A 27,901-nucleotide genomic window follows, 5' to 3' on the forward strand; every position below is an offset into this window, starting at 1 on the left:
CTGAGCATGAGACTGTTCAAGGTCTCATAAGAGCTGTCAATCCATTCGATAATGTGTGGACGCTATGCTTTGGGCGTGGTAAGTCATATTCTCGACCTGGCAGAGGCGTATACTGACCCGGGCAACAGCGCTTGGCGTACATCCAACAGCGTCTGCAGGAGAGAGGGATGCAGGTGGATGAAGCGCCTGATGACGATGAAGTAAGAGAGACATACAACTTTGCCCCCGGTAGCTTCGGAGCCGTCTACCGAGCGGATGTCCCTGAGAAGCACCATTCCAGCCCTGGGGCAGCTGCCGGCGAGGAGCAAGGCTCAGAACACAACGAAACCCACGACATGAGTGACAACCCCGTTGACAAAGCAGTTGATAAGACCAAACCCAAATTCAAGATTCAGAGCATGAAATGGGGCCTCATCCCTTTCTGGACCAAGCGCCAACCGGACTACAGCTCTATGATGCGTACGATTAACTGTCGCGACGACTCACTAATCGAAGATCGTGGCATGTGGACAACCATGAAACGTCGCAAGAGATGTATTGTGATCTGTCAGGGCTTCTACGAATGGCTGAAAAAAGGCCCGGGAGGCAAGCAGAGGATTCCGCACTTCGTGCGGCGCAAAGATGGCGATTTGATGTGTTTTGCTGGGCTGTGGGACTGTGTATCATATGAAGGTGGGTGACCTTACACAGCTATATAAACATGAGCTGACTGACTATTCAGGCTCCGAGGACAAGCTCTACACCTATACCATCATCACGACATCCTCCAATTTCTACTTGAACTTTCTCCATGACCGGATGCCTGTCATTCTTGATCCTGGCACTGAAGCAATGAGCAAATGGCTTGATCCAAACCGAACGACATGGTCGGAGGATCTACAATCCACTTTGAAGCCGTACGATGGTGAGCTGGAGTGCTATCCAGTCTCGAAGGAGGTCGGTAAAGTCGGAAATAATTCTCCTGACTTCATTGTGCCTGTCAACAGCAAAGAAAACAAGAATAACATTGCAAACTTTTTCGCCAATGCGAAAAAGAAAGAAGGTGTATCTCCGAAGAAGGAGCCTGCTTCACAGAAGGGGCCAAAGGTCAATGGCGAAGAGAAAGAATCCACTACACAAGGCATCAAAAGAGAGCACAGTCCAGATTCGGCAAGCCACATTGAAGAAAGCAAAAGACCAAAGTCCCAGCAACTCTCAAAGTCTCCTTCTCCGCAAAAAGCGAAGATGCGTAGTGCCACTCAAAACACGCCGAGGAAGAAAACCAGCGAGATCAAACCAACAGATGGCTCGCAGCGAATAACGAACTTTTTCAAAAAATAAGGATGATATAATGATATGATGCGATGGGCCTTTATTCGAAAGTAATCTACATATGCGACCTAAGCCCTTGTTTCTCCCTGATCTAGAATAGTGTACAAGAAGCCCTGGCTTCAGACTGGTATAAACGACGAGCTCTACTGTTTCCCGAGCTCTCGCAGCCTTTGCACAAGCTTTTCTCTGAGGAAGGGACTCAGGCCCAAACTGATTTGAAGATTAGCATGGTCCAGTATAAAGTGCTTCCTCTATGGATGTAACTTACATTCCCTCCCGAGTCACGAGTCTGTAAGTACCTGTGGAAAGTCAGTCTCATGCATAAACCAAGGAAAATCAGATATCTCTTACCACTGGACTGATAGTTCCCATCCCCACCAACGAAATTACCCTGGCCATCCACTTCAAGACTTCCAAAAATGTCCTCTGGCCTGGGAGGTTGTTAGCAATTAGGGTCTCGACTTCCATAGCACTGAGAGTCTCACCAAGCAATCCTTCCATAATCAGGTGGCCGCCTGTTGTCCGAAACATGAATCCAGCCACCGCGACCAGCAGATCCCGCACCACCCTGGCCACTGGCACCGCCGGATGAGTCGCCTACCTCGGCGCGTCGTCTTCTCGCACGCTGGCCAGTTAACAACACACCCCCAGAGTTTAAGTTCGCCCCAGAAGTTGATACCATGACCTGTGCCTGAGATTGTGCATCGGGGTCCTCGTGCGCGTGCTTCGAAAAGACTTCTTGAAGGATGGTGAGGAACTTGGGGTTCTCTCTGACCGAATCTGTGGTTGGTGGCAGTTTGGAAGTTACTCCAATGGCAAGATCTGAATTGACAGGTTCGGATGGTAGAAGTGAGAGGATATGGGAGTCGTCTGGTCCATCACTGGGGAACACAAACTGCGATGGTGTCAGTATACAAACAACCTTGGATTAAATCCGGGGAAAAGCCGTACAATGTGAGGACTTCCTTCCAATGTAGATACAGAGCGCACCTGATTCCACCTAGGCATGCGCATAGCCTGACGGCCAAGTACTCTTGGAGCAAACATTTCAAAGAACTGATACGGTCAAGACCCGAAAGTATGAAGCAATGCGAAGATCCAATCGTCATTTGGATATCCGTCTTAGCGGGCGGTCCGGTAGGCGGTGAAAGCTCCGGGCCTCATCCGCTTTCATGGCTTTTGTTATTGAAGAACATCAGTCGCGAGCTTTGCGTCTGTCAATTGTGGTGTTGGTGCTGGTTAAATTGAGGGAAGGGGCTGGATTGTGATAATCAGTCTCTATCTGTACCATCTACCGAAATATCTCCCCCGCTTATCATTGAAATCAACACTTGCGCATCGTGATCGGATTGCGCATCGACACAGCACAATTGCGATTTCCGCCGTGTCTTCTGGATCTCCTTCAGAGAGTGCGATCCCGACATCATACCCACCTTCGATCTGCCTAGCAGAATTATATCACTATGGCGACTCCATCGGCCAAACCAGGCGCAACGCCAACCCACCTGTCCTCTCCGCACCCGTCCTCCGCAGCTCTCTCCCGCTCCATGGCTCATAAGTCCCCTTCGACAAGAACTCCAACAGGCTCGGGGCCTGGCCACTCTCACCAGCTGAGCACCTCTCATCAATATTCCACGCCTCTTGCCGTCACAAGCGCGGTCGATGATCCGGTCAATTTCAGTTCTCCATCAGCGCTGCTCGCGCTCAGTGGTTATGCGGGTATCAGTCCCTCCCCCGCTGTTCACGACAGTCTTGTTGGCTCCGGCATGAATGAAAATGATATCCAAAACCTGGGAATGCAAGGTATCAAGCTAGGCGTCGCGAGAGATACTGAGGAGGAAATGAGACACCGAATTGAGGAAGTGGTTCAAAGTCTACGCGCTGCCGTGGCCGGTCGAGGTATATCTCGCGAAGGTATTGAGCGGTTGGGCAAGATCGAAGGATTCGAATCAATCTGGACGTTCGACAATCTCAATATCGCTGGCAACTTTGTCGACCTCGAGATTGACTTCTATCCTAATGAGGCTGATATCGTCAAGGATGTCCGCTTGCAATATGCCACACCGGAACATCAGGAAGGCGAGCTACGAGAGGAAGCTACCTCTGTTCTCAAACGAAATCTTGTCCAATCTCTACAAGATGGCGAGACTGGAAAATGGAGGTCACTCCAAGGGTTCTACGAGAATTTGCAATGGTTGGCAAAGCTTGATAGGCTCAGCCAAGAGGTGAATTGCTTTGAAGCCTTGGAGGGCCTTCAGGAGAATCTCAAGCGGGTCTGGGTTGAAGAGGGAAAGAACAGAAAGTACAGTGGTGACTATGAACATCTCTGCACAGGAACGATAGGTCGTCCGAGCATGCACAAAGGCTCTCGAATCGGTCTTGGCTTGGAGTACTGGATCGAACAAGCTAAAATCCTTGATGCGAAGAAGCGGAAGAACCCCGACGCAATGGCAATTGATCGACCGCAAGACCAGGCAGACGAAGAGATGCATGATCAGGAAAAGACATGGGCTATCATGCTTGAATGTGAGGAAGGATATCCATCTCTCCGCATATCGAAGGAATGGGTTGGGAGTGAGGTGTCAACGACCGGCGAGAAAACCAACGAAGAATCTTCACCTGAAGCCACTGGATCTGTAAACTGGCTCGATCCGCCACAGACAATGCGCTTGTCGCATGGTGATCACCCCGACCCCATGGTTTTGGACTCTAGCATGCTCGATTCCACTTCTCCTAACCGTCGATTTGTCGCGAGGCTAGAGCCAGCTCTTGATATGCCAATTCCTGTGGCATCTGAGATCTATAGACACCTTGGAATGCAGCTGCCACAAGACTTCAAAATGGTCACATACGACGGCTTGTTGGTATCAGACGGAACGCCGCTATCAACAGACACTTCACCTCAATTCTCTCGGAAAAAGCGCCGGATGTCAGTGCAGGCATTTGATTCGACTGGTGATCCGTGTACGAAACAACACAGCTACACGTTCCAGGCATTCGAGTCTGTTGCAGGTCGTACAATCCGCGACCTACCTATTTCACATCCTCGGCAGCTTGCTGAGATTCTTCCGGTATGTATTTCACAAGGCAACCGGATACTTGATTACTGATATTTCCAGATGTTCCGTCAATATGCTTTACTTGCGAGTTTGATCCGAAAGGTCTTTCACCCTTCTGCCAAGGGAAAGAAAGACCAAACCCAATCCTCAAAAATGAAAGCAACACCAATGAAACCCCCAGCCCCTGCCATTCAAGAACCAGTGTTCGTTACTGGCAAAGAGGGCACCATCACGTTGACCAATGAGGATCCAAACGAGGAAATGCTCAATAGTCTGTTCAGTAATGGCTCATCAAGTCAAAGTGATGCCACGTCAACAGCCTGGCCATTCAATAACGTCAGCAGAAGCCCAAGCCATATTTTCAATGACGACGTCAAGGTGGACGTGACCCTGCGCACACAACTCGGACAGGCTCCAGCCCTCATATTGTTGATCACGGATCCCGGTAAAAGCGCCGAGAGCTATGTACCTGAACCTGTGCAACTTGCAATCTGCGTCGAAGTCGGCCTCAATGGACGTATTTCGGTGGTGGATTCCTCCGGGCTCGGCGCCGACAATCAACAGGACGGTGGCGATGCCGAGATGCAAGGGACGGGAAACCCCGAAACACAGCTGCAGGAGATCCACAAAAAGATCGCCAGAGTTCTGGAGATCTCACAAGACCTGGGCATCCTAGTCGAGTGGGTCCTGCGCTGGCAGCGGCAGCGGGCCGGCAGCGGGCGAGGCGTGATGCGTCAGGTGTGAGGCTGAAGATTCTGGATAGCCAGAGGGTGTCTAGACCTAGACACCGGCATTACCCCTGACCCGCAGCATACGGGTGCCGTGACATCAAAGCCATAGCCCACCTCGGCTGTCGAGGGTGGGTTGAGTGACTGACTGCACTCCAATTGCGGCATCATTGCAGAGCCTGCATTTGCGCCCACGCCATAGCGCGCCATAGCGCGTGCAATACACGCAAGAGAGGAAGCAGCTGGAGGCTTGATCGATCTATCTGAATTCTACGAGTGGCCGATCATTGAATTCGTGCCGTGCATGTATATTTGACAACCCAGGCGCTGTTGCGTTATCTTGAGATGCATCGTAATACTCCTCGCCGAGCCCAGCTTGCAAATGATGCATTACCAGACCGAGCTTAATCGGGCAATACGAGACTAAACTATTCTAGCAACATACTCTAGCCAAGCATTCACATTGTGACCTCATCCTTGAGCACACCGATGATTTCCAGGCTCCGACCTTTTGTCTACCATTAAAGTTCATCGTATTGACCTGTAAGCAAGGTTCACCACTACAAAACCGGTAGATGAACAACTACGTCAGGACCAGGTTTCATCACATGATTGCCACGCTTTCTCCCCGCGACGACATAGCAACGCATCATCGCCATGTCAGGAAAAGATCAGATAAGCCAGGAACCAAGTAGAGGGCTTCACTGGTCCTGCGTCGTTACGTCGTCCCCTCGCAGGTTAGTCCGTGACGAGAAGCATCAATACATTAGATACCAGGTGGATATGAGGTACAAATCGCGCAATATCCATCGTACGCGCCAGAAGCGAGTGAAAAAGGAACGTGAGAGGCATTTACCTAGCCAGACGGACTCTAGAACACTCGAGGCGGGACTAAGTCGAAACACCATGCAGTATAGGGTGCACTAATAAGACCAGTCGCCGAAACGACCCCACCAATTGAGGCTTTTACGAGAGCTTTCAGTTCACGCCATGAAATATCCGATTATCAGTGGAAAAAATGTAGCGGAGCTTGCCCCTCCTTTTGTCCTTTTTCTTTTCATTCTTGGCCACATTTCGGTGAGGCATTGGAGGGATATAGGTGAGTGTCTATGTATCTTGTAGCCAAGCAAGCAATCCATATCGGCCACGTTCATAGTTACCTACTCGGGTATGATGACCAAAGTAACTTCAACTGTACTGTCTAATGCCTAATGCCTAATGTCCAATGTCTAATGAGAAGTATAGCTCGGGTGACGTACAAAAGCCCTGGTTACTGTAATCAAGGCCACAGTCAGCGCAGTGTGTCAAGCCAATGAAAACAAGCCGATAAGAAATACAGGTACCGTCGATCGATGCTAGGGCCTTCAATTACGATTTACGCTCTCCTGGTTTGTTCCTGTTCGGTTCCTGTGTGTGTGGAAACTTGTTTAAATTTTTATTTTTTTTCACTTGATTCTATTCGAGAAAGAAAATAATACATGGAACGTCAGCTCTGTGACCTCCGGGTTCTCGACTCGGCGGTGGCCGAAACGTGGACACCGCCTCCATGTTTCACTGCGCTATTATTATCCGCGATGGAAATAGAATTAGAAACTACGGAGTAGAACTGCGCCTCTACTCTGTACTACCTTCGATTTATTCTATCGAAGGGTCTGTTTCAAGTCTGGGGTTACCCTTGGCAAGTTGTATTCTTAGATTCTATAGACAGGGCTGAAAAGATCGGGGAGTTTCTGCCCCCTCAGCCACTAAATCGTCGATTCCTAAAACCCCCGATTTTTTGCTGCTCTTCGATTTGTCCGAAGGTAATATGGGGGAAGATCTGAGTCGCCACTTTCTCATCTTTCCTTATTCTTTTTCTGGAGAATCCCTGTCTACCTTTTTTGCCCCCAGACTTTTTCCGGCTCTCACCAGACAGAATAACAGGATTGCCCAATGCGGTTTATTTTACATAGCCGAGTAAGTAATTAGTAACTGCAAAAGGAGTCCTTACAGCCGTACTGAATGGCAACCCACGGCCGACCTCGGGGCGGTTCTGTGGGCTTGGCCCGAGTATGATTGGTGAGTCGACGCGAGTTTCGAGAACGTTTTGCCACGCTCCACTTGCGCCGGCGACTGAGACTGATCGCTGTGAGGCCCAGAGTGGCTGGGTTCTCCAGTTTGAAACGGGGTTGCGGATCGCCGTATCTTTACGTATGGGGTACCGGTGTCGTGATCTCGGAGCTCCATAGCTGGGCTGTACATATGTGAAACTGGATAGAATGCAGGTACACACTGTACAGGTGGGAAGTTCCGAGCCTCTAGCCTCTAGCCGCTCGCTGCTCGCCGCTCCGATAAGTCTAGACACTAGATACAGTAGAATGACCCGATAAGACTAGACAGAGTCCGTCGTATCTGTGCGGAGGACCTGTCAGGCGGGCGATAGTGCCGCGCAAAGAGCACTGATAACGGAGCTCAGGAACTGGAATGCGGAGGAGCTCTCGATCATGTCGCACAGCCCATGTGGTCCAAGTCGATCTGGTATGTACTAGCTACCAGTATCTATCAGGGGGTCTCAGGAAATTTGACAGGCGCGAGAGCCTCGGAAATTTCAAGTGGTAAGTGTTGCTTTTTTCTATAGTCTAGATTCATGGTCTATACTTTATCTATGCAGCTGATATGCGCCTCGACTAGGGGATCCTAGTGTCGATTGCTAACAAGATATTTTCGTATTAGCAAACTGTGACTTTAGTAGCATTTAGTTATCGTCATGTCCATGCAGGGGTAGGATTGCCTGCCTCGGACCAGACGTTCTTGACACCGGGTAGAACGCTCCCCCGGACTTTTGCCGCTCTGGATGAAAGGACCTGGATGATAAGTGGGGTGGCATCGGCGACGGGACCGACATCCAGATCTGGGAGGCAGATGCGCCTTTCTACCAATCGATAGCGCATGATTTGAACGGATTGAAGGCCATAGCAGCCCATCTTTAGCGTTATCGGCCCAACGGGAGCGGAGCGATTGATCATATTAATGGAGGCTATTACAAGGCCCGACAGCTGATTGGACCTGGCTAGAATCTGGTTATCATACGAGAAAAGGACCTCTCAAGAGCGAGAGTGGGAATAAGAAGGTCTCGGGTGGCGGTCTACGCGGTATTGATATTACGGTGTAGAAGTGCTGGATGCGGAGGTAGATCCAGGGTCTTGACACCAGAAAATCTCGAAGACCGACAAACTGCATTTCGGAGAGAAGTTAATTGTTGACTAGTCCAACGTCGGCGGCAGATCACTGCTAGATTTTTAGAAATATCGGCGACGACCGGGCACCGGACACTGTATGATGCGACGATGATGACACGGGGAGTTGAGGGTGGCGTGGAAACTCGGCAGATGGGGATACCATAACCGCACAACCGAGAAGTGATCTGTATTCCTCAACATTCAAAATTAAACCATATAAAAAGGTGAAACACTGCAAAGAAAAAGAAGTTTACATATGGAATGAGTTGTCATGCGCCAGTGAGAGATTTTCTGTTTCCCCAACGACCCCGGTTTCGGGCTCGAGAATGTCCTTAGTATGAGGCACTTTATGAGTGTGCGTTTGCAAGGGGAGGGGGTTAATACCGTAATACCAAAACGACTAGCCCGATTGGGCTCAATATGGAACCGCGCCTTCCCTTTTTGTGTGATTTTATTATTTTCTCTTTTTTCCCAAAAGCCACTTTTCGCGCGGCGTGACTAAATTTAAATCTTTATCTTCCTTGCCTTCCCCCCCCACCTTCTTAAAACTCCATTCTTCCCTCTCTTTGGATTTTCCATCCATCCGTTCGTGTTTTGCTTGTCCTTCGGGATTCCGTTCTTATTTGTCTTTTGATAACCCTGCTTGCTCGCAAGCTCAAAACCCCATTTCTACACACACACCCACCCATAATCATTCATTATGGTACGTCCAATCCCACTACTCTCCCGAGTGACTCACACTAACAAGCTCTCCAGGCTGCTGATTCAACTGTCGTCTCCAACACGGAGAATGTGCGTTTGATTCTTGACACTTTGGATTTCCACAATGGCCGTTGAGCCAAAGAGGAAACATACTGACTTGCATGCGGTTGATAGCTCATGAAGTACATGTCCTTGGACCAGCGTGGTCAGGTCCAGGCTGAGTACATCTGGATTGATGCTGTCGGTGGCACTCGCTCCAAGACCAAGGTAAGCTTACATCCACACACCCACACATTCTTGATATCCCACCGCCACATTTGGTGGGATGGTGTTGGGGCTTATCGAGACGATAAGCCCTGTGCACGGGGATCTTTAACACGCGACTGCACCCATCCGCGTCACGTGATCAATAGAGGGGTATTCACGATCACCGTACTAACGTGCCCACTACAGACTCTGTCCAAGCCCGTCAAGACCGTTGACGAGCTCCCCGAGTGGAACTTCGACGGTTCCTCCACCGGCCAGGCCCCCGGCGACAACTCCGATGTCTACCTCCGCCCCTGCGCCATCTTCCCCGACCCTTTCCGTCAGGGTGACAACATCCTCGTCCTCTGCGAGACCTGGGACTCCGATGGCAGCCCCAACAAGTTCAACTTCCGTCACGAGGCTGCCCGCCTGATGGAGACTCACGCCAAGGAGGAGTTCTGGTTCGGTCTTGAGCAGGAGTACACTCTCCTCGGTACTGACGGTTGGCCCTACGGCTGGCCCCGTGGTGGTTTCCCCGGTTCCCAGGGTCCCTACTATTGCGGTGTCGGTACCGGCAAGGTCTACTGCCGTGACATCGTCGAGGCTCACTACCGTGCCTGCCTGTACGCTGGTATCACCCTCTCCGGTATCAACGCCGAGGTCATGCCCTCCCAGTGGGAGTACCAGGTCGGCCCCTGCCCCGGTATTGACAGTAAGTTCTCTATTCGTCTGGTCGATGTTTGCCCCTGAGACTAACTAGGACTGTAGTGGGTGACCACCTCTGGATGTCCCGCTTCATCCTCCACCGTGTTGCCGAGGAGTTCGGTGTTCGCATCTCCTTCGAGCCCAAGCCCATCAAGGGTGACTGGAACGGTGCCGGTCTTCACTCCAACGTCTCCACTGCTTCTACTCGTGCCGAGGGTGGCATGAAGGCCATCGAGGCCGCCATGAAGAAGCTCGAGGCCCGCCACGTTGAGCACATTGCCGTCTACGGTGAGGGCAACGAGGAGCGTCTCACCGGTCGCCACGAGACCGGCAACATCGAGAAGTTCTCATATGGTGTCGCCGACCGTGGTGGCTCCATCCGTATCCCCCGTCAGGTCGCCAAGGACGGCAAGGGTTACTTCGAGGACCGCCGCCCCGCTTCGAACGCTGATCCCTACCAGATCACTGGTATCATCGTCGAGACTATGTGTGGTGGCCTCTAAATGGACATTCATAATCATTTGGTCTTAGCGCTCCGATACCCTCTCGGCATCAACTGGGAGTTTGGACCACGAGAGCGGCCTGACTGCGTGAGGGAGCCTTCATAGATTTTCTCTTTGACCCGTGCCTTTTGTTCATCTCTGCCGTTGCTTTCTTCTGAACCCTATCCTATCTTTTCTTTCCTGGCGCCAGGGCCTGCCTCTGCGTTCATCTTACCCCTCCCTCGTTGCACTCGCCGATTCTCTTGTTTTGTTTCTTCTGAATCCAATCAACAACCAACCCTCGGGTTATGTGACACGTACAATAGCATAGAATCATTACATGGATGGAAAATCAACCATCGTTTGAGAACACCACTGATTGGTGAAAACTGTTTTCAACTGCGCCCAACAACAATCGTAACTATATAGCTATGGGACTATGGCAGCGGTGCAAAGTCATGATCATGAGCTCCCTGCAAGTAATTAAACCCATCATCCACCCACTCAACACAAGGTACCACACGACCCCAGTCAATCTTCCCTTCCAAACTACGCGGCAACCTAAACTTCTGATCACTTCTATACCAGTTTGCAAACTGAATAGAAACAAGCATAACCCTCGGTTCATCTGTCCTGTTCGGCATTCCAGCATGCCACAACCTGAAATCTCGAATAATCAACGCCCCCTTAGGCAGTCCAGGCTGAATCCCCGGACTAAACCTCCCCCTCTTTTCCAGCAATTCCTCCTTAACACCCCCATACTCCGACTGCCTATCAATAACACCCCGATCAGTATCAAGGTGACTCCCCAACCACACCTCCGTCGCTCCGTTCTCTTCACTCGTCTCCACAAGATTGACATTCACGCAAAACGCAAATGGCACCTTCGGCATATCAAAATCAAAATCAATATGCACCGGCTGCCGCCCAGTCGCCTTGAACGCCGTATTCGCGCTATAGAATCGCATAGCAGGATTCGGACCAAGCATGCATTCTATTACGGATGTCGCGAATAGGTTGGCGATGACATCTTCGAAGATGTATTCTGCTTCACAGACGGGTTCTTGTTGGATATTCCCTGTATGGTTGCCGAAGTTTCGGTGGGTTTCGCTGCGGGCATAGAGGCGTGCGGCCTCGGGGACCATACGGGCATTGAGCTTGTCTAGATGGGCTGGATTTATGGCATTTGCGAGAACGACGATTCCGTCGTGGTGGAGGGCTTCGATGGATTTTTGGAGGTTGAAGGAGTTGATTTGTTTGGTGGAAAGTTCATTGGGGGTTAGTTCAATGATGGTGATTTGGGGTGTTGAGGGGGACATGAATGATAAGAGGTGAGAGGTGAAAGGTGATGTTGGAGGGTGGAGTCTCTTTATACTTGATAGGAGATGCAACATCACCGCTCGAATAGCTGAGTCAAGAGGGGTATCGCCGAATCTCCGGGTTCGCCGGTTCTCTACTGTTGAACCTGCCTATCTTGGTAGTGCCGGTCTGATGTTGAACCCAAAGTGATTTGATAATATCAGGTTAGCTTCCAGATTGACACTGGATTCACCGGCAATCTGAGGTGAAAGTCTCGGCACAGACTTACAGACTTGCATCTTGTCTGTGAATATTCCAGGTTCCAACTGCTACACATAACCCCATGCGTAATTATCGAAAGATCAGCAGTCTCTCATCTGAAGATGTGACTCCTATAGGTCTCCAAAAATCCGCCGCGACGGGCGAAAACTTCCAGCAAATCATGCGCTGATCATCACAGAGGTTGTGTTCACCAAAAGACTTCACCCAGCCCAAGGCCTAGGCACTGAATTCGGGCTGATACTGCTGAGACAGTCCCAGTGTCACAAAGAAAGAGATGGTTGACCTTCAATTAGAGAACAGACGGATTGTGGCTATCCTTTAGCGATGGAAGTCAGAAGAGAGACACCCAGAACATACTTGTTGCCAACGCAGCCCTATCACGTCAACTAGACCACCGACTGTCCACACTCGGTGACATGGACGGTGTCCTCGTTGACCGCGCAATTCATCGCCTCAATCTCCACTGGAACCAACAACACCACGCCTGTCTTTTGACCTATCGACCTGTCATCATACGCGATTTGCTTCAAGGAGGCCAGTTCGGGTCAAAGCTCCTATTGAACAGCTTCTTCGCTTGTGTGAGCAAACCCTCCACACGAGCCAACATTAATTCACAATCAGCTGCATCCAGATTCTTCAGTTGATGTGATGAGATCATGCGCCAGAAAAAAAAACTCCTTTTCAATCCAAGTCTACCAATGATCGTTAGGCTTCTCCATTTGGGGTCTACTTACGTGGCCCAAGGAGTCATAACCAAAGGATGGCTTCTCACAAGACACGCCTTGAGAATTTCTATAATATCGGTCTTCACGTTAGATTGCCCGGAAAATCAACCTGTCACTGCTAAGACAACAAGGTCCCCGGGAGCCTGTTTTGATCGTACTTTCTCCAATGCGTCGATGAGCATGGAGGCAATACAGCTATCAAACCTGGAATTCAAGCTGAATCATCTTTAATAGTGGTAGTGGGCAGCCGCCACGGTGGCTCGCAAGGCCATTCCTAAGACATGTTATGGCACCGAGCCATCGTGCACTATTGACCAAATTAGCATTGATTGCAGAGATGCACTATAAGTCCCGCTTTTAATCTGCGATGATATGCGATTGTATAATTCGAAAGCTTATGAGACGTTACTGTAACATCGAAAGGGTCCCCTTCTACTCTAGCGTGCGGGGTTGGAAACATCCGAGATCAAGATCGACATTGCCATTGCAAAAGATCAAGGAATCTTCATGCGACGTTGTAATCGATCAACTCTCGAGCGGACGCTAAAATGACAGCTTTAAAGCCATTGAAATCAGCTTCCAATCCCTCTGGGTTGAAACCATTCCTTCCAGCTGGAAGCTATATCTTACCATGCTTTTCAAATTATTGTTGTTGTCCCTCACACCTGCACTGCTCCAAGCGGCGCAAGCAATTGCCCCATTCAGCTGGAATAATGAAACGTTCCTTCTTCATGGCAAGCCTTACCAAATCATCGGCGGGCAGATGGATCCCCAGCGCATCCCGAATGAGCTATGGGCTGATCGCTTGGCTAAGGCACGCGCCATGGGCCTGAACACTATTTTTTCCTACATTTATTGGGATCAGCTCGAGCCCACCCAAGGTTCCTGGGACTCGACCGGTAACAACGATATCGCGAAATATTTCAAGACTGCTCAGAAACAGGGGTTGAATGTGGTTCTAAGACCGGGTCCTTATATCTGCGGCGAACACGAATGGGGTGGATTCCCTGCTTGGCTGAGTGAAGTGCCCGGGATGGTCGTCCGTACCGACAATGAGCCTTTCATGACTGCTTCGAAATCCTACATTGATCACCTTGCCAAGGACATCGCCCAGCTAGGTGTCACTCACGGAGGGCCCATGCTGATGGTCCAGGTCGAGAATGAATATGGATCCTATGGGAGCAACCACAAGTATGTTGGAGACCTGAGGGACATACTCAAGGAAGCCTTTGGTTTACCTCTCTACACCAATGATGGCGGCGAACAGTCGATGATCGAAGGAGGCCAGATCCCCGGCGCTCTCGCCGAGACAGATGGTGATCCCAAGACTGGATTCAAAGCTCGCAACGAATACGTGACCGATCCGAGCAGTTTGGGCCCTCAGCTCGATGGCGAGTACTACGTGACTTGGCTCGACCAGTGGGCCAGCAATTATACCCACCAGACCGATGTCGGAAATACCCAGGCGATCCAAACGGTCCAGTCAGATCTCGGCTGGATTCTGAAGAACAACGCCTCGTTCAGTATCTATATGTTCCATGGTGGTACCAACTGGGGATTCCAGAATGGAGCTGACTGGGGCGACTCTCTCGAACCCATCACCACGAGCTATGACTATGGTTCTCCGCTTGATGAGAGTGGTCGAACGAATGAGATTTACAATGCTCTTCGGGAGACCATTGGCAACCATGTTGGCAAGGATACTATTCCAGACACTCTGAAGGAAGAGCCGTTGATCACGATTCCCGAGATTCGCTTGACACCTGCGGTATATCTGTTTGATTCTCTCCCGAAGCCAGTCACGAAAAAGGCCCCAGTCAACATGGAAGCTCTGGGCCAATCGACTGGCCTGACATTGTATAGGCATGTCATCACAAAGCCTGTCAATGGTACCCTAGCCCCTGGAGATGCCCCTAGAGATCGGGTTCTCGTCTATGTAAACGGAAAGCGTGTCGGTGTCATCGATAGCACTTACGAGGTGCCCAGCACCGTCCACCTGGTCTTGAAGAAAAGCGATGTTCTGGACTTGTTGGTCGAGAACCTTGGGCGTGTCAACTACGGTCCCAGGATTGTCGACCAGCGCAAGGGAATCGTGGGCAACGTGACAGTGGGAACGAACTTGCTTTCCAACTGGCAGATGTATCCCCTTCCTCTACACGCACCACCTACTTCTGGCACAATACACTCGAAGCTCTCATCCAGCTCAGGCCCGACCTTCTTTACAGGCACTTTCGACGTGGATAACGTTGGTGATACCTACCTCGAGCTTCCCGGTTGGACTAAGGGCGTTGTCTGGGTGAATGGTGTGAATTTAGGTCGTTATTGGATCGTGGGACCTCAGCAGACTCTTTACTTGCCCGGATGCTATTTGAAGAAGAGTGAGAATAAGATCACCGTTCTTGCTTTGGAGCCTACGGGTGATGAGGGTTCTGTTTGTGGTATCACGACGCGGAACTGGGGCAACAAACCCGATCCGGATGCTCCGTGATGGACTAACATCACTCAATGGATTGAGGCGAGCTATCTGAATCTGAAGTGAAGTTTTAATATGATGTTTTTGCAATAAAGGTTCTCTTGCTCGAGAGGTTGACGTAACTCCTAAACGGGTTAGAATAAGAAACAATCAAACCGAACCGAAGCCACGATCCGTTCTGCATCGTAACTTTATCATTTATTCAAGCTCGGCATAATGTTTAGCGAAGAGGATCGAAGCCAGTCCTATTGCGGGGGTATAAAGTTTGAACGAGGTTGTATGCAGTCGGCAACTTCCGCCTCAGGGACGGTGACGAATGCGGGGAACGACGAGATCTTTTCGCAGTCTTATTATTCAGGAACGAAAAGATCTCTTCAAAGTTAGATGATATGTCTGGAAACTCGGGAGAAATTGGCCCGAGCTGTGAAAGGCACAATATAGCGACGTTGCATTGGCGATTCGGCACAGACCTTCCTCCTGGTGATCAACAACAATTTTAAATAGGGTTCGGCCCTGCTATGGAGAGTATCATACAAAGAATGGCTTCTTTCGTCAGAAAAACGTTTATTGCGAGCCTTGCAGCCGGCATGGTATGCAATGCTGCTGCCATCAGCAGGGATATCGCCGGCGATGATAGCTGGCATCGATTTGTTAGATCGCCAAGCAGCCCGATTCTGAAGCCCTATAGTATCCTGTCAGCTAACACGACTGGTGCTGTCATCAATCCCAGTGGTCTGCTTGATGGAAATGGTAACCCGACAGTTCTGACACGCAACGAAGGCGATGATGTCCCTTCGCTTGTTGTTGACTTTGGGCAGAATGTGGTTGGTATTGTTTCGATCTCGTTTGCCGGATCGACCAATTCATCTGAAGGATATCCTGGTTTGAAGCTGGCCTTTTCGGAGACTCAGCAGTACTTGACTAATACCAGTGACTTCACTCGATCTGATAATCTCCCAGCCGTATGTGGAAGAAAAGTTCGAACGTGAAAGGTCTTGTGCTGATACCTTGAACAGGGCTCAAAAATCACGAATGGAACAGATCAAGTATGAGAATGATCCCTAGCTTGAAGTGTTTGAAGTACTTATGAATGTATCCAGATTGCTGTTGCAAACGGACCATATACCTGGAGGGATTCAACTGGCTGCGAACACGGTTCCCAAGTGTGTTCGGATGGTCTTCACGGATTCCGGTATATGAAGATCTGGCTCGACGCTCTTGAGAGCGATGCGCCTTATGCTCAACCCTACGGCTCTGTCTCCATCTCAAACATTGAGCTCGAATGGTCTGCCTACATGGGAACCCCCGACACATTCACCGGATGGTTCGAGTGTTCCGATGAGGATCTCACTCAGTGGTGGTTCGATGGTGTCTACACCACCGACATGGACACTGATGTTTTCCTTGCCAATGAAACTGACCCCAGGAACTCTGCTACCCCCACACTCCAGGGCAAGCAAGTTCTTTTCGATGGTGCCAAGCGCGATCGTGACCCCTACGTTGGAGATTTGGCTGTCGCTGCCCTGACCTCTTACCTGTCTCACAACTTTCCGGAATCCACGCGCAATATCCTCGCAGACCTGGCCGAGCACCAGCGTGCTGATGGGTGGATCCCTCCTGCCAGCATGTGAGTAGTCAACCCTCATTTCATTTTGACGGCCATGTTAGTAAAGGCTTTGGACAAGTTTTGACTTTGAATTAGCAACAACTACACTCTCGATCTATATGATTACCCCATGTGGTGGGTAGTGTCAACTGCCGATCTAGTTATGTATACCGGCGACACGGACTTTGCGGTCCAGTACTACGACGTGATGAAGAAGACATTGGACGTCTACTACGGCCAAAACCTCACCTCCACTGGCGGTCTCCTCGATAAAGAGAACGGCTATGGTGACTACGCCTTCCTTCCCCGTTCTGGCCCTATTACCTACTACAACGCTCTCTATGTGCACGCTCTAAAAGCCGCCGCTCATCTCGCCGATATTCTCGGTCACGATGCCGACAGCAAGACTTGGACTTCACGCGCTTCTTCCGTTAGCGCCAAGCTACTTGCCCGTAACTGGGATCCTGCGGTTGGTGCATTCTTTGACGGAGGGCCTTGCCCCAATGAAGCTGAAGGCACCATTTGCAATGTCCACGCCCAGGACGGTAATGGGTTGTCCGTACTTTCGGGCGCCGTTAACTCCACGGTTGCGACCAGCCTACTTGACTACTACGCCAAAAACACGTCCCGTCCGTATGGAAACGCGTTCTACGACAACGACGCCCTTCAGGAAGGGTTCTCGGAACGCGTTTACGCCTTCATTTCTTACTTTGAGCTAGCGGCCCGGTTCGCTACAGTTGGTGCTGCAGGATCGGCGTTTGACGAGATTAAGCGTTTGTATGGCTGGATGTCGACGCATGATCCCGAAATCACTTTCTGGGAGGGTATTGGGCCCGGCGGATCACCCTATGAGGAAGGATTTACGTCCATGGCCCACGGCTGGTCAACGGGCATTGTGCCTTTGATGAGCAACTATGTTCTTGGAATCAAGCCTACTGGGCCCGGGTTCAAGACTTGGCAGATTTGCCCTGTTGTTGATGGTGGCAACCTTACCTGGGCCAGGGGACAAATTGGTACATTGCAGGGTCCGATCAAGGTGTCCTGGCAGAAGAAGAGCGATGGCGCTTTTGAGATGCAAATTGATGCTCCTCAGGATACCACTGGTGTTATTTGCGTTCCGACTAGTGGATCTAAGAACGCCCAGATTGTGGTGGACGGGAAGAAGGTCAATAGTAATGCGAAGGCATCTACGATGGGACCGATTGCGACATCTGGAGAAAATTTCAAGGTCCTTAATGCCAAGGGTGGCTCGCATACCATTTTCGTCGGAGTCTGAGGATTTTGACAGCTCTAGATAGTTACGAATACAACTCCCCCTGTTTGAGACACTGTTCTCACGGGTATGGACAGGAGCATTGTTCAAGGGCGCACTAGCTCAGCGTACGCGTGTCTGGTCAAATCGTGATCCCGATTCCGAACAAGTCGGGAGAGACAAGCGACGGACTCGACCCTCTTGTATGGATTCCTGCCTGAGGCCGGCGAGTACCTGGATGCTTGATCTCCGTTTCTTCTGGGCGCAAGGGAGCATGCGGGATGTAAGATACCAGACTGGCTCTGGATTCCTCCACGCCTATTCATAGACAACCAGGAGAACAATGTTTACCATCTTTTTTGTCTTACAGTTTCCCCAAACGGGTGGTTCTCGGAGTCCACCGAGCGGGCCCGTGCACCAGTACCACGGAATGGCGACATGGCGTTTCTCTACAATTCGACTATTTTGCTTCTTGTGCGTCTAAGAAAAGGCACAGTTGCAGTTGCTACCATAATCACCGGACCGAGATGCTCTCACGGGCCAAATATGGACCTTGAAGCAATTCAGACGCATCAAACCCCCCATCTTTACGCTCCCCCCTGTCAAAGAATAAGCTAAAGTCTCCACTTCGGCCTCGGTTCCCAGATAAGAAGGAATAGCCTTCCCTCATTATTCACGCAGATGGTGTGATTGGCCTGGGCACTTGACTGTCTAGCGCCGAAAGGATTTCTTCACTGCAAAGGCCCGGTTTACATTTTCCAACTGCACGGCCATGGAGGACACCAACATGACCAAGGCGGGGAGTCAGTACATCGTCCACGATGTTGAAGATCCACTGTCCCCGCAGTCGCCGCCAACGTTCAGACCGGCTTCCGATGATGGGCAGATCGTTTCCGAGCATGAACGGTTAGGGCTAGTTCGTGGCTTGTCGCAGCGACATGTTCAAATGATTGCTATTGCGGGTGCAATTGTAGGTGGAGTCGATGGGTACTTCTGAGTTCTGGCTATTAACGAGAGATAGGGCACGGGTCTTTTCTTGGGACTGGGTGGTTCCATTGCTACTGGTGGTCCGCTGGGTGCTCTGTTGGGTTATGCGTTTGTGGGTGCTGTGGTCTGCGCAATTCAGTTTGCGCTAGGTGAAGTCGCCGCCTTAATGCCAGTGACGGGTTCTTTTGTGCGCCATGCAGAGCTTCTCGTCGACCCTGCGCTGTCATTTGCAATCGGCTGGAATGTCGTGTATGGATGCTTCCTCAGTGTGCCGAGTGAGATTTCCGCCAGTGTGGTTTTGATTCAGTATTGGACCGATATCAGCGCCGCCGTGTGGGTGACCATCCTGATCGTCGTCTCTGTGGCGGTGGCCATCTCGTTCGTCCGAGTCTATGGGGAGGTGGAATTCATTTTTGCCATCTTGAAGATCCTCCTGGTTATCTTTGTTGTCATTCTGGGCCTGGTCATCGACCTTGGGGGAGTGCCCGGCGTACCACGACGAGGATTTCACTTCTGGAAAGATCCCGGTCCGTTTGTCGAATACATCTCCACGGGCTCTTGGGGCCGTTTCTTGGGTTTCTGGGCTGTCATGACCAATGCAGTCTACTCGTTCGCCGGCGTGGAATCTTTGGCCATGGCCGCTGCTGAAACCAAGAACCCCCGTCAAAACATCCCCAAGGCTTGCAAGCGGGTATTTGCCCGAGTGTCCATTTTCTATCTTGCAGCCGTTCTGATCGTCGGCATGTTGGTGTCAAGCGCTGACCCCCGTCTCGGAGACGACTCCGGTACTGCATCGACGAGCCCTTTCGTTCTCGCCGCCAGCGATGCCGGTATCAAGGCCATTCCGTCAGTCGTGAATGCTGTTTGCTTGACATCTGCTTGGTCTGCTTCCAATCAGAGTATTCTGGCAGGAACAAGAACGCTGTATGGTCTGGCCGTCAAAGGCCATGCTCCGAAGATCTTCCTTCGAACTACTAAGTGGGGTATCCCATACATGTGTGTTTTACTGCAGATCCTTTTTTCTCTTTTGTCCTACATGTGCGTTTCGAATAGCGCCATGAACGTCTTCTGGTGGTTTGTGGACTTGACAGCAGCTGGTACTTTGGTCTCCTGGATCGCCATTGCGCTGAACCATATTCGCCTATTGCAAGCCCTGAAGAAGCAAGGCATTTCACCTCACCAATTGCCGTGGCATAATCCCATAACCAGTGAGTGAAACCCTTTACAGTTTATTTAATCGTTCTGATACTGACTTGTTTTAGAATACACTAGCTGGTTCGCCTTGATCTCTTGCGTCGTCATCCTATTCACCGGAGGATTTGCGGTTTTCACAGACGGCAACTGGGATGTTGCCACATTCGTTTCGTCCTATTTGTAGGTTATCCCCGAACTGGAAACTTCTGGGTGACAAAGGCTAACACCGGATCTAGGGATATTCCTCTCGTGCTTTTAGCATACGGAGGCTATAAACTAATCCGTCGGACCAAAATCATCCCTCTTGATGAGGTCCCTGTTCAGCGTGCCATCGACGAAGCCAACAACGACCCTGAGAATGTTCCAATTAAGAAGGACAACCTGTTAGCAAAGATCAACATTTTCTGGGGGTGAGGTGCTTGTAGTTAGAGAGTCGAGCGAGACCATGAGTTTATTCGGGGTATCCTTCGAAACAAGAATCTAATAAATTATCATAATATCTATATCACTTTTGCCAAGACCTTTTCACAACCATATTCCAATAAATCATAGGCAGCAAATGCCTCTTACTCGAGGTTAGCCTTACCTCGTCTCGCCCAGCCCATCAGACCAGCTCTGATTCCGGTAAGACCACGCTGCTTCACTTCACGACGACGCGCGTAGTCGACGGTGTTGCCTTCTCCATCCTCCACTGGCTCATCGTACCACTTGTCTACGTAGCGAAGGAGAAGCTCCATGGTAATGGCAGCCAGAATACTCGCGATCAGAATGCCGATCATGACCAGGTTACTCTTGCGGTACTTTTGCCGACCGGGAGCTTCAGAGTCACTCTTCCACCCCGAGTACAACGCATAGGTTGTCAGGATAACGCCGGTGTTACCCCATCCGGAGACAACGGCCGCTGCAGCTGCAACGCCGACTTCGCCGTGTCGTGGCTGGAAGATCTCCGCGGTCCACGTCATGGTGATAGGCACAGTCGGACCAAGGCCGAAGCCAACGATCAAAAGACCACCGTAGCGAGGCCAAGGGTTCTCGTCAGTACCCGCGTAGCTGGTCAGCAGCAGGCCGAGGATCTGGATCAGGACCGGAATGGAAAAGAAGAGAGCGCGGTGGCGATGGAAGCGATCTGAAAGCGGAGTGACGAGTAGAATAGCGATAAGATCCATCTGGCGATATGTTAGCAGAAGAATGACACTCGAGAAATCAATAGACTTACAATCCAGATAGGAGCAGTCAGCAAGCTCAGATCAACGCCGTTCAGCGACGGGTTGATAGCCGCAATGATCACGTTGGCATAGAGCTGCACGCCAACACCCACACCCACAACACCAAAGTACATAATAAGCAGCGGCCACAGTCTCCAATCCAGGAAAACATTCAACAGATCTCGCATGGTCCACTTGGAACTGTGGTATACGCGCTTCATGTCGTGATAATGGACCACTGCATCCCGGCCGGTCAAGGCAGGCTTACTTGTTGGCAGCCAGCGCAGAAGCCAGTGGCGCTCAGGGATAGGCTCTCCCGGGGGTGCAGGACGGTCTGGCAGCCACCAGACCTGGACAAAGCCCAGAGCCATGGTAGTGACACCCCAAATTAGGAACATCCACTGGAATCCAACATAACCTCGGACACCATCCATCTCTTGGAAGCCGGCAGAGACAAGGCCTACGACGGCAGCTGAGACTTGCCCAGCGGTGAAGTACTGACCAATGCGCTTCCCAATGCGAGAGGGCGGATAGAAGAGGGTAAGATAGAAGGCCATGCCAGGCCACAAACCGGCCTCGACAACACCGAGCAAGAGACGGAGGAGACTGTGTTTATGTTAGTGTTGGAATTTATCTAAAGGACGGTAAGAGTTAACCTACTAGAGACTCCAAGCGGCCTTCATCGCCGTCATGCAAGTGCCAATCAGCCCAACGCTAATCACAATACGACTCATCCAGATATGAGGACTGAGCCGGGTCATAACCAGGTTAGAAGGCAGATCGAACACCACATAGCAGACATAGAAGAGCGCAAGAGCGGTTGAGATCTGGTGAGCGTTCAAGTGCAACACACTAGCGAGATCATGGCCGGAATCCTTGTTCATCGTCTGCGCCAGACCAATGTTTGATTTAACGGCTGAGGTCATGAAGTAGATGACCCAAAACGCGGAAATGATGCGCCAGTCCAGTTTACTGTGGTAGAATGTTAGCTGTATGAAGCGTCGCGTTCTCCGAGGCCGTGACTCACCTGTAGATGCGCTCGATGTTTTCTTGACTGATCTCGTCGGAGTTGATATCGTCCAGCTCTCGAGAACTCGAGGAAGCCTGTGGCTGTTCCCAGACATCTTCGGATGCTGGCTCCTTATTTCCGCTCAAAGTGGATTCTGGAGTGTGTGTTGACATCGTCGCAAATTTGCCCACTTTTCTCTTTGCTTTTCAAGATTTCCTCGGACGTACAGCCGCCGATAAATTATTTAAGCGACTGAGCTTAACAGGTTTCAAGCATAGGTAAAGCCAGAACGTGCCGGTATAGAACTTATCCCGCTGTATCACTGTCAGTGGGCTGTCATCCTCATTTAAGGTCTAGCGGGTCCCCAGATGATCGGGTTCATCAACCTTAACCGAGGTCTGAAACCGGACTAGACGAGCCAAGAGGAAGCCAACTTGCAGAGTAAAATGAAAAGGCGTATCGCGTAAACCTACCTCTAACAGCAGACACAGACAGATCCCCGGGGGACTCCGCTTAAACTCGCGGTATCGCAACGAAGTTGGCCGAGCGGAGAAAAAAAAAAGAGGCGGAGAAGGCCCGTTTTCAGATCTGATAATCCGATTAGGAGGGGTCTTGGCACTGTCCGAGCGCACGTCTCCTGTTATATCTTCACAGAGACAGGAGATACGAGTGCGTCCCTCTAAGAATAGTATGAAAAGAGAAAGAAAAAAAAGATGTTGAACCGTTGAGGTTGAGTCGCGGGAAAAACCTTCCGACTCTCGGCGCTGGCGTTGGCGTTGGCGTTGGACGGGAAAGCCTCCCCAACAGGTAAACAGCTCTCACCGAGGATAACTTTAATTCTCTTGGGTTCTTTGTTCTTAGCGTTCGTTTGTGCTCTTGACCTCGGTCACTCTTTTAGGGTTCGGGAATGCTTTGACTTGGATCAGGCCATCCCTTGCAGTGATCTTCGCTGTCAGAATGTTGGACCTGTTTTTCTTGCCCAAATAAACTCCGCTTAAGTTTGGCAACCTCGTCGATTTTAACCTAACTGATCAACTCTAATACATTGACAAGCATTGTATCTTGAATCCTAAATGTTGTTTCTATAATATTTCTCTCCTATAGCTTTCTTCCCCCTTCCTCCCGCCCAGCAACATTTAGAAGGCCAAATTCTACTGGGCCGGGGTGACCCTGCGTTGTTTAAGTAGCCTCAGCCCAGCCAGGTGCAAAACCCATGCACGATAACTTCAATACACGTATGTTCTTAATTGACTGTTTCTTCAGGATTTTTTTGGGCTTCAATCGCCGGTCTCGGTGCAATTTATTCACGTGATCAATAAGCGCCTACTCGCTCACTTAGTCATAGTTATGCCTGAGGCATGAATCAGAAAACAACGACCTAGATATTTAGCAGATGAGTACTCTTCGGTGCTTGAGAATGGTGAATGAGTGTACCTTGATAAACCCTTAACTTCAAAGTTCAAAACAGTCATATTGCTGCCGGAACGCAAAAGATGATGGAATGCTATTGTACCTCAGGGTAGCTCAAAGAAGGTGATCACCTGTCCAAACTCGCCATTGCGCTACAGGCTGAGACCAAGTCAGGAGACTTAATACCTAATACATTTATCACAGCTATATTGGAAGATTCATCCGCCCATGGGTTCGTATTCGGGGTGAAACCCACTTTCACGATCTACTCTCGGGCAAATGGCGGGAGCTACTCTCTAGCCCTAATTATTGAACTGCGATTTAATACCCCTTCTTGAAAGTGTTGGAAGTCCGTGAGCATAATGGCGTTTTGTCCAAATTTATTGAGCTACACAGCTCTTATTATCTACTAGTATTTTTCTTCGACGAGCTTTGTAGCCTCAAGTTCAGAGAGGCTCGTGTCCGTGCCAAGAAGGTCAACCTCGTATTTGTCGTGATGCGAGACCGCCACTTCAAGAAATACGCCCAGAGGCACACCAATGCACAGGGCGCAACGGTACCCCGTTTTTCACCAGGCACAATTCCCCGGTGCCCAGAGCCGCAGGGTCCAAAACATGATCTATTTAACAATGGAGCTCCCCACTGCACGCCTCAACTCCGAGCTTCAGCCCAGCAATACCTTCTCTATATAATCTAAGAGTTTGATCCGAAATCTCAAGCAAATGTGGATCTCGCTGGTTCTCTTCGCTAGCTTTCTCGCAAGCACAGCTCTCCAAGATGGATCTCGACTACGATCAAATGCAACCCTAAATCTCGCCAAACCCGCCACCCTGGACACGCGTGATTTTTTTGGACTTGTCGACCGCGCAAGCAGCTATTACACCTGTGCCATCGGGTACTTTGAATGCTCCAGCTCGGGCTGCTGTCCAACTGGGAAGACATGCTGTAGCAACGACTACTGCGCCGACCCGGGTGATATCTGCTGCACGGTGGGAACTTGTCCTAGTGGGTGGAACTGCTGCGGTAATGCTGGTATGTGCTCACCCAAAAATGGCGAATGCTGCAGCGATGGGTCTTACTGCGACGCGGGAGATCACTGTCGCATATGGCGGGGCCGAGAGGTCTGCTGTCCTACGTCTGGATGTGTTGGGGAAAATGATAGTGGTGATTTGGGAAACACGGTTACTGTTGCTGCGAGTATGACTGAGACTGCTACGATGTTTACGACGGTTGCACCTTCATACACGCATTCGTATACTTATTACGACTATGAGTATTACTACACCACGATCTACTGGTAAGCTGATGTGGGAGTTGCCTTCTCCGTTCAATCTTGACCTATGATGTTTAGGACTTATTGGTTCTACTATTGGACCTCTTACTCTCCATACACTGTGAAGACAGTGACTTCTACTCAGACGACGACCACGACTATCTGGTCTGCTTATGAGACCAATAGCGCCGAAGCAAGCTCTTCATTTGCCGCCAAATCCGAGAGTTATACCTTTTCTGCACCATACTATGCGACTTCGCTTAAGGCATCCACAGATCCGGTCAAGCTGGCTTCCAATGGTTTTTCTACTCCAACTTCGACTTCATCTTCAGGCCAAGGAAGCAGTCTTACCGTCGGAGACTCCGCGACTGGCGTGTCCACAAATAGTTTTGCGGTTGTAGCAGGTGCTGGCTTTGTGGCTTTAATTGCGGCGTTAGCCTTTGGTTTGTGAGGATTGGCAAGGGCCACATGGGCACGAGTAAATATATGTGAATCGAGTGCTTCTAGTTTGAATCATAACGGGCGGCCCAAATGTGCTTCCAACGTATATTTATATATTTTAAATAATGGATACTGGTAATCACGGTAGGATGTGTCTTGCACCAGTTTGTTGGCCGTTGCAAAATTTTCATTTTCAGCCCTGAAGTTATTTCGACCGGAGGCGATCATAAACATTGCAAAAATAGAACTCCCAGGACAATACACATTCAGAGGAGAGTGAAAAAGCAAAAAGGTATGACAAGAGTGGGATTCGAACCCACGCCCCGTAAACGAGATCAGGAAACCAATGTTTGGTGTTAAGGTGGACCTTAACCTGACGCCTTGGACCAACTCGGCCATCTTGCCCGAACGATGTGATGACAAAGCATCCGAAGTTATATGAAAGAAGGAAAGAGATTGCCGTGACTGCGTACGCCGATAGTTGTATCAATTCTGAGGATGTCGTCTGTCTTTGAAAATTATGAAGCCGGATCAAGATAAGAATGTAGAAGGACTTAATACTTAATTCTCTTACTCTTTCTAAACTTGAGTCATTTCTCTCTAAGTTCTTCAAACACCTTTCTGATCCTTTCCTAATATCTCCTGACAAACCTTTATTGTGGCCTGACAGACAGACAAGTCATAGCCGCCTATTTAGACTCTATAAAATCATTACCTTAGTGTGGCTGCATATCACAGCCGAATCTAGGCAATTAAAGCCAGTTCTAGGCAGAGTATTGAGAAGTTAAAAGGCTTGGAAGACTTCACATGAAAGCTGAAAACGAGGAGGAGCGTAAATCACAACACCGTAAACCCCAGCATAACTGCAAGAAGACATCTTCCACTTCTCGCCATTACAGCCCCAGCCCTAGCACCATTTGTAGCAGATGAGCCAGCAGCGGAAATAGAGGTTGCAGATGTAGACGTAGACGGAGACCCCGTAGTGTCCGGGGTGCTAGTTGGCGTATATCTCAATCCACTGTAATTAGTCCAACTGGTTAACCGTGCCGTCGCACTGCCCGAAATATTGCCTGGGGTCATGCTCCGTGTGGCAGTGAAGTACTTGCTTACGGCAGTATTATTTGGAAAGCGATCCGAGGCTAGCGTGATAGACGGGCTATCATACAAGGACGTGATATTGACAGTCGGAAGTAGATTCGAGAAAGGTTGATATGGCGGACTGACATGGCATTCTGCAGCGCTGATAGAAGATACATAAGATGCGGTGGAGTGCTCAAATGCTGCAGCGGAGATAGAGGGTGAGCCACGGTAGCCGTGAGCATAGTTGCAGGCATTGCAGCCGCGCACTGCTTCCCAGTAGCCACCGGTGCAGAGACATTCTTGCTCGGCGAGAAAGTCGATTGGGGTAGTACCGTTGGCAGTGCACACAGCTTCGATGTACATTTCCTGTTCGCAGGGGAAAGATGACCTGGCGAGTGAGGCAGCTATCTCATTTGTTGATAGCTGAAGCGATGTTCCCCGGGTTGCGTTACTCAGGTTAGGGTAGCACATCTTCTCGAGATATTGAGAAGCGGGATCGTTGGTTATTGCGTCGGCTCCTGGCAGATAACAAGTGCCAATGATCATGGCGCTGATGCTGAATGGGTGTATTTTCATTTTCATTTTCTCAGAGTAGGTAAACGTAGGTTTGATGAGTTGCTGTGATGATCGAGCTTATGAACAGAAGCTAGGGCAAAAGGCGACCGGAGCATATAAGTAGAAGTAGGTAGAAGAAGCAAAGTCTACGAGTTCAAACCCCGGACAAAGGGGCGCAGCTTTGTTAAAGTTCCAATCTTTTTTTGAAGGATTGGACAAGGATGTTGGTCCCGTTCAGCAAAATTGATCTAGTGCTAGAAATTTCACGCTTTGACCGCGGTAGCGCTTAATTGTATTGGTGGTAAATGGGGCGAGTTTGGACATAGCCGGTGTTGTAGGATTTGGGGCGTACGCCTAGTGCTCGCTTGCCCCGGGGCCGCTAGAGGCTAGCTCATTGGGGAAGGGCCGTGTTGTCATCATTTGGCCTATTATCTGCCTCATAGAGTATCTTTTTGCAACCCGAGCGTATTTAGCGGGGATGCGATGCGGCTCTAAGTCAGACAATTTACACAGCCTCTGAGTCTTATACCCGCCGTCCTAGATGGAATGTAATGTGGTGCTAGGACATGTCCTTGCTGAGCCCAAATTTGAAAGCTTCTACCCAAGCGCAAAGCAAACCACTATATAAAGACACGGAGCCTCTTTTCAACATTTCTTTA

The 27,901-nt window shown here is 50.1% G+C and overlaps 12 protein-coding genes across 12 annotated transcripts; 7 read left to right on the forward strand and 5 right to left on the reverse strand.

The window, feature by feature from the left end:
- Positions 1-51: 51 nt before the first annotated feature.
- On the forward strand, positions 52-1,320 carry N7443_008536 (SOS response-associated peptidase; the record flags this gene model as incomplete). The annotated part of the gene is made up of 3 exons (XM_056888592.1): positions 52-78; positions 129-672; positions 722-1,320. The coding sequence occupies 3 exons, from the start codon at positions 52-54 to the stop codon at positions 1,318-1,320; spliced, it is 1,170 nt and encodes a 389-aa protein (XP_056737894.1).
- A 134-nt stretch (positions 1,321-1,454) lies between these two features.
- On the reverse strand, positions 1,455-2,358 carry N7443_008537 (uncharacterized protein; the record flags this gene model as incomplete). The annotated part of the gene is made up of 5 exons (XM_056888593.1): positions 1,455-1,521; positions 1,580-1,610; positions 1,663-1,742; positions 1,797-2,206; positions 2,263-2,358. The coding sequence occupies 5 exons, from the start codon at positions 2,356-2,358 to the stop codon at positions 1,455-1,457; spliced, it is 684 nt and encodes a 227-aa protein (XP_056737895.1).
- A 416-nt stretch (positions 2,359-2,774) lies between these two features.
- N7443_008538 (RNA polymerase II mediator complex middle subunit MED1) lies at positions 2,775-5,114 on the forward strand (the record flags this gene model as incomplete). The annotated part of the gene is made up of 2 exons (XM_056888594.1): positions 2,775-4,382; positions 4,431-5,114. The coding sequence occupies 2 exons, from the start codon at positions 2,775-2,777 to the stop codon at positions 5,112-5,114; spliced, it is 2,292 nt and encodes a 763-aa protein (XP_056737896.1).
- A 2,728-nt stretch (positions 5,115-7,842) lies between these two features.
- N7443_008539 (uncharacterized protein) lies at positions 7,843-8,061 on the reverse strand (the record flags this gene model as incomplete). The annotated part of the gene is made up of 1 exon (XM_056888595.1): positions 7,843-8,061. The coding sequence occupies one exon, from the start codon at positions 8,059-8,061 to the stop codon at positions 7,843-7,845; it is 219 nt and encodes a 72-aa protein (XP_056737897.1).
- Positions 8,062-9,016: 955 nt separating this feature from the next.
- On the forward strand, positions 9,017-10,472 carry glnA (glutamate--ammonia ligase; the record flags this gene model as incomplete). The annotated part of the gene is made up of 5 exons (XM_056888596.1): positions 9,017-9,019; positions 9,073-9,108; positions 9,193-9,285; positions 9,472-9,976; positions 10,033-10,472. 5 exons carry the CDS (start codon positions 9,017-9,019, stop codon positions 10,470-10,472), a joined length of 1,077 nt encoding a protein of 358 aa, XP_056737898.1.
- A 416-nt stretch (positions 10,473-10,888) lies between these two features.
- On the reverse strand, positions 10,889-11,770 carry N7443_008541 (phytanoyl-CoA dioxygenase family protein; the record flags this gene model as incomplete). The annotated part of the gene is made up of 1 exon (XM_056888597.1): positions 10,889-11,770. One exon carries the CDS (start codon positions 11,768-11,770, stop codon positions 10,889-10,891), a length of 882 nt encoding a protein of 293 aa, XP_056737899.1.
- Positions 11,771-13,388: 1,618 nt separating this feature from the next.
- On the forward strand, positions 13,389-15,245 carry N7443_008542 (glycoside hydrolase family 35 protein; the record flags this gene model as incomplete). Its single annotated transcript, XM_056888598.1, has 1 exon — positions 13,389-15,245. The coding sequence occupies one exon, from the start codon at positions 13,389-13,391 to the stop codon at positions 15,243-15,245; it is 1,857 nt and encodes a 618-aa protein (XP_056737900.1).
- Positions 15,246-15,769: 524 nt separating this feature from the next.
- N7443_008543 (uncharacterized protein) lies at positions 15,770-18,112 on the forward strand (the record flags this gene model as incomplete). The annotated part of the gene is made up of 4 exons (XM_056888599.1): positions 15,770-16,192; positions 16,247-16,276; positions 16,331-16,857; positions 16,933-18,112. 4 exons carry the CDS (start codon positions 15,770-15,772, stop codon positions 18,110-18,112), a joined length of 2,160 nt encoding a protein of 719 aa, XP_056737901.1.
- A 748-nt stretch (positions 18,113-18,860) lies between these two features.
- On the forward strand, positions 18,861-20,683 carry N7443_008544 (uncharacterized protein; the record flags this gene model as incomplete). The annotated part of the gene is made up of 4 exons (XM_056888600.1): positions 18,861-19,058; positions 19,110-20,283; positions 20,338-20,449; positions 20,506-20,683. The coding sequence occupies 4 exons, from the start codon at positions 18,861-18,863 to the stop codon at positions 20,681-20,683; spliced, it is 1,662 nt and encodes a 553-aa protein (XP_056737902.1).
- A 152-nt stretch (positions 20,684-20,835) lies between these two features.
- N7443_008545 (putative MFS transporter) lies at positions 20,836-22,656 on the reverse strand (the record flags this gene model as incomplete). Its single annotated transcript, XM_056888601.1, has 4 exons — positions 20,836-21,435; positions 21,486-22,080; positions 22,135-22,446; positions 22,502-22,656. The coding sequence occupies 4 exons, from the start codon at positions 22,654-22,656 to the stop codon at positions 20,836-20,838; spliced, it is 1,662 nt and encodes a 553-aa protein (XP_056737903.1).
- Positions 22,657-24,615: 1,959 nt separating this feature from the next.
- Positions 24,616-25,617, forward strand: N7443_008546 (putative GPI anchored protein; the record flags this gene model as incomplete). Its single annotated transcript, XM_056888602.1, has 3 exons — positions 24,616-24,788; positions 24,843-25,190; positions 25,245-25,617. The coding sequence occupies 3 exons, from the start codon at positions 24,616-24,618 to the stop codon at positions 25,615-25,617; spliced, it is 894 nt and encodes a 297-aa protein (XP_056737904.1).
- Positions 25,618-26,444: 827 nt separating this feature from the next.
- N7443_008547 (uncharacterized protein) lies at positions 26,445-27,233 on the reverse strand (the record flags this gene model as incomplete). The annotated part of the gene is made up of 1 exon (XM_056888603.1): positions 26,445-27,233. The coding sequence occupies one exon, from the start codon at positions 27,231-27,233 to the stop codon at positions 26,445-26,447; it is 789 nt and encodes a 262-aa protein (XP_056737905.1).
- Positions 27,234-27,901: the final 668 nt, after the last annotated feature.

This window comes from Penicillium atrosanguineum, assembly GCF_028827265.1.
Source record: "Penicillium atrosanguineum strain IBT 20685 chromosome Unknown utg000007l_segment0_segment0, whole genome shotgun sequence".
Lineage (NCBI taxonomy): Eukaryota > Fungi > Ascomycota > Eurotiomycetes > Eurotiales > Aspergillaceae > Penicillium > Penicillium atrosanguineum.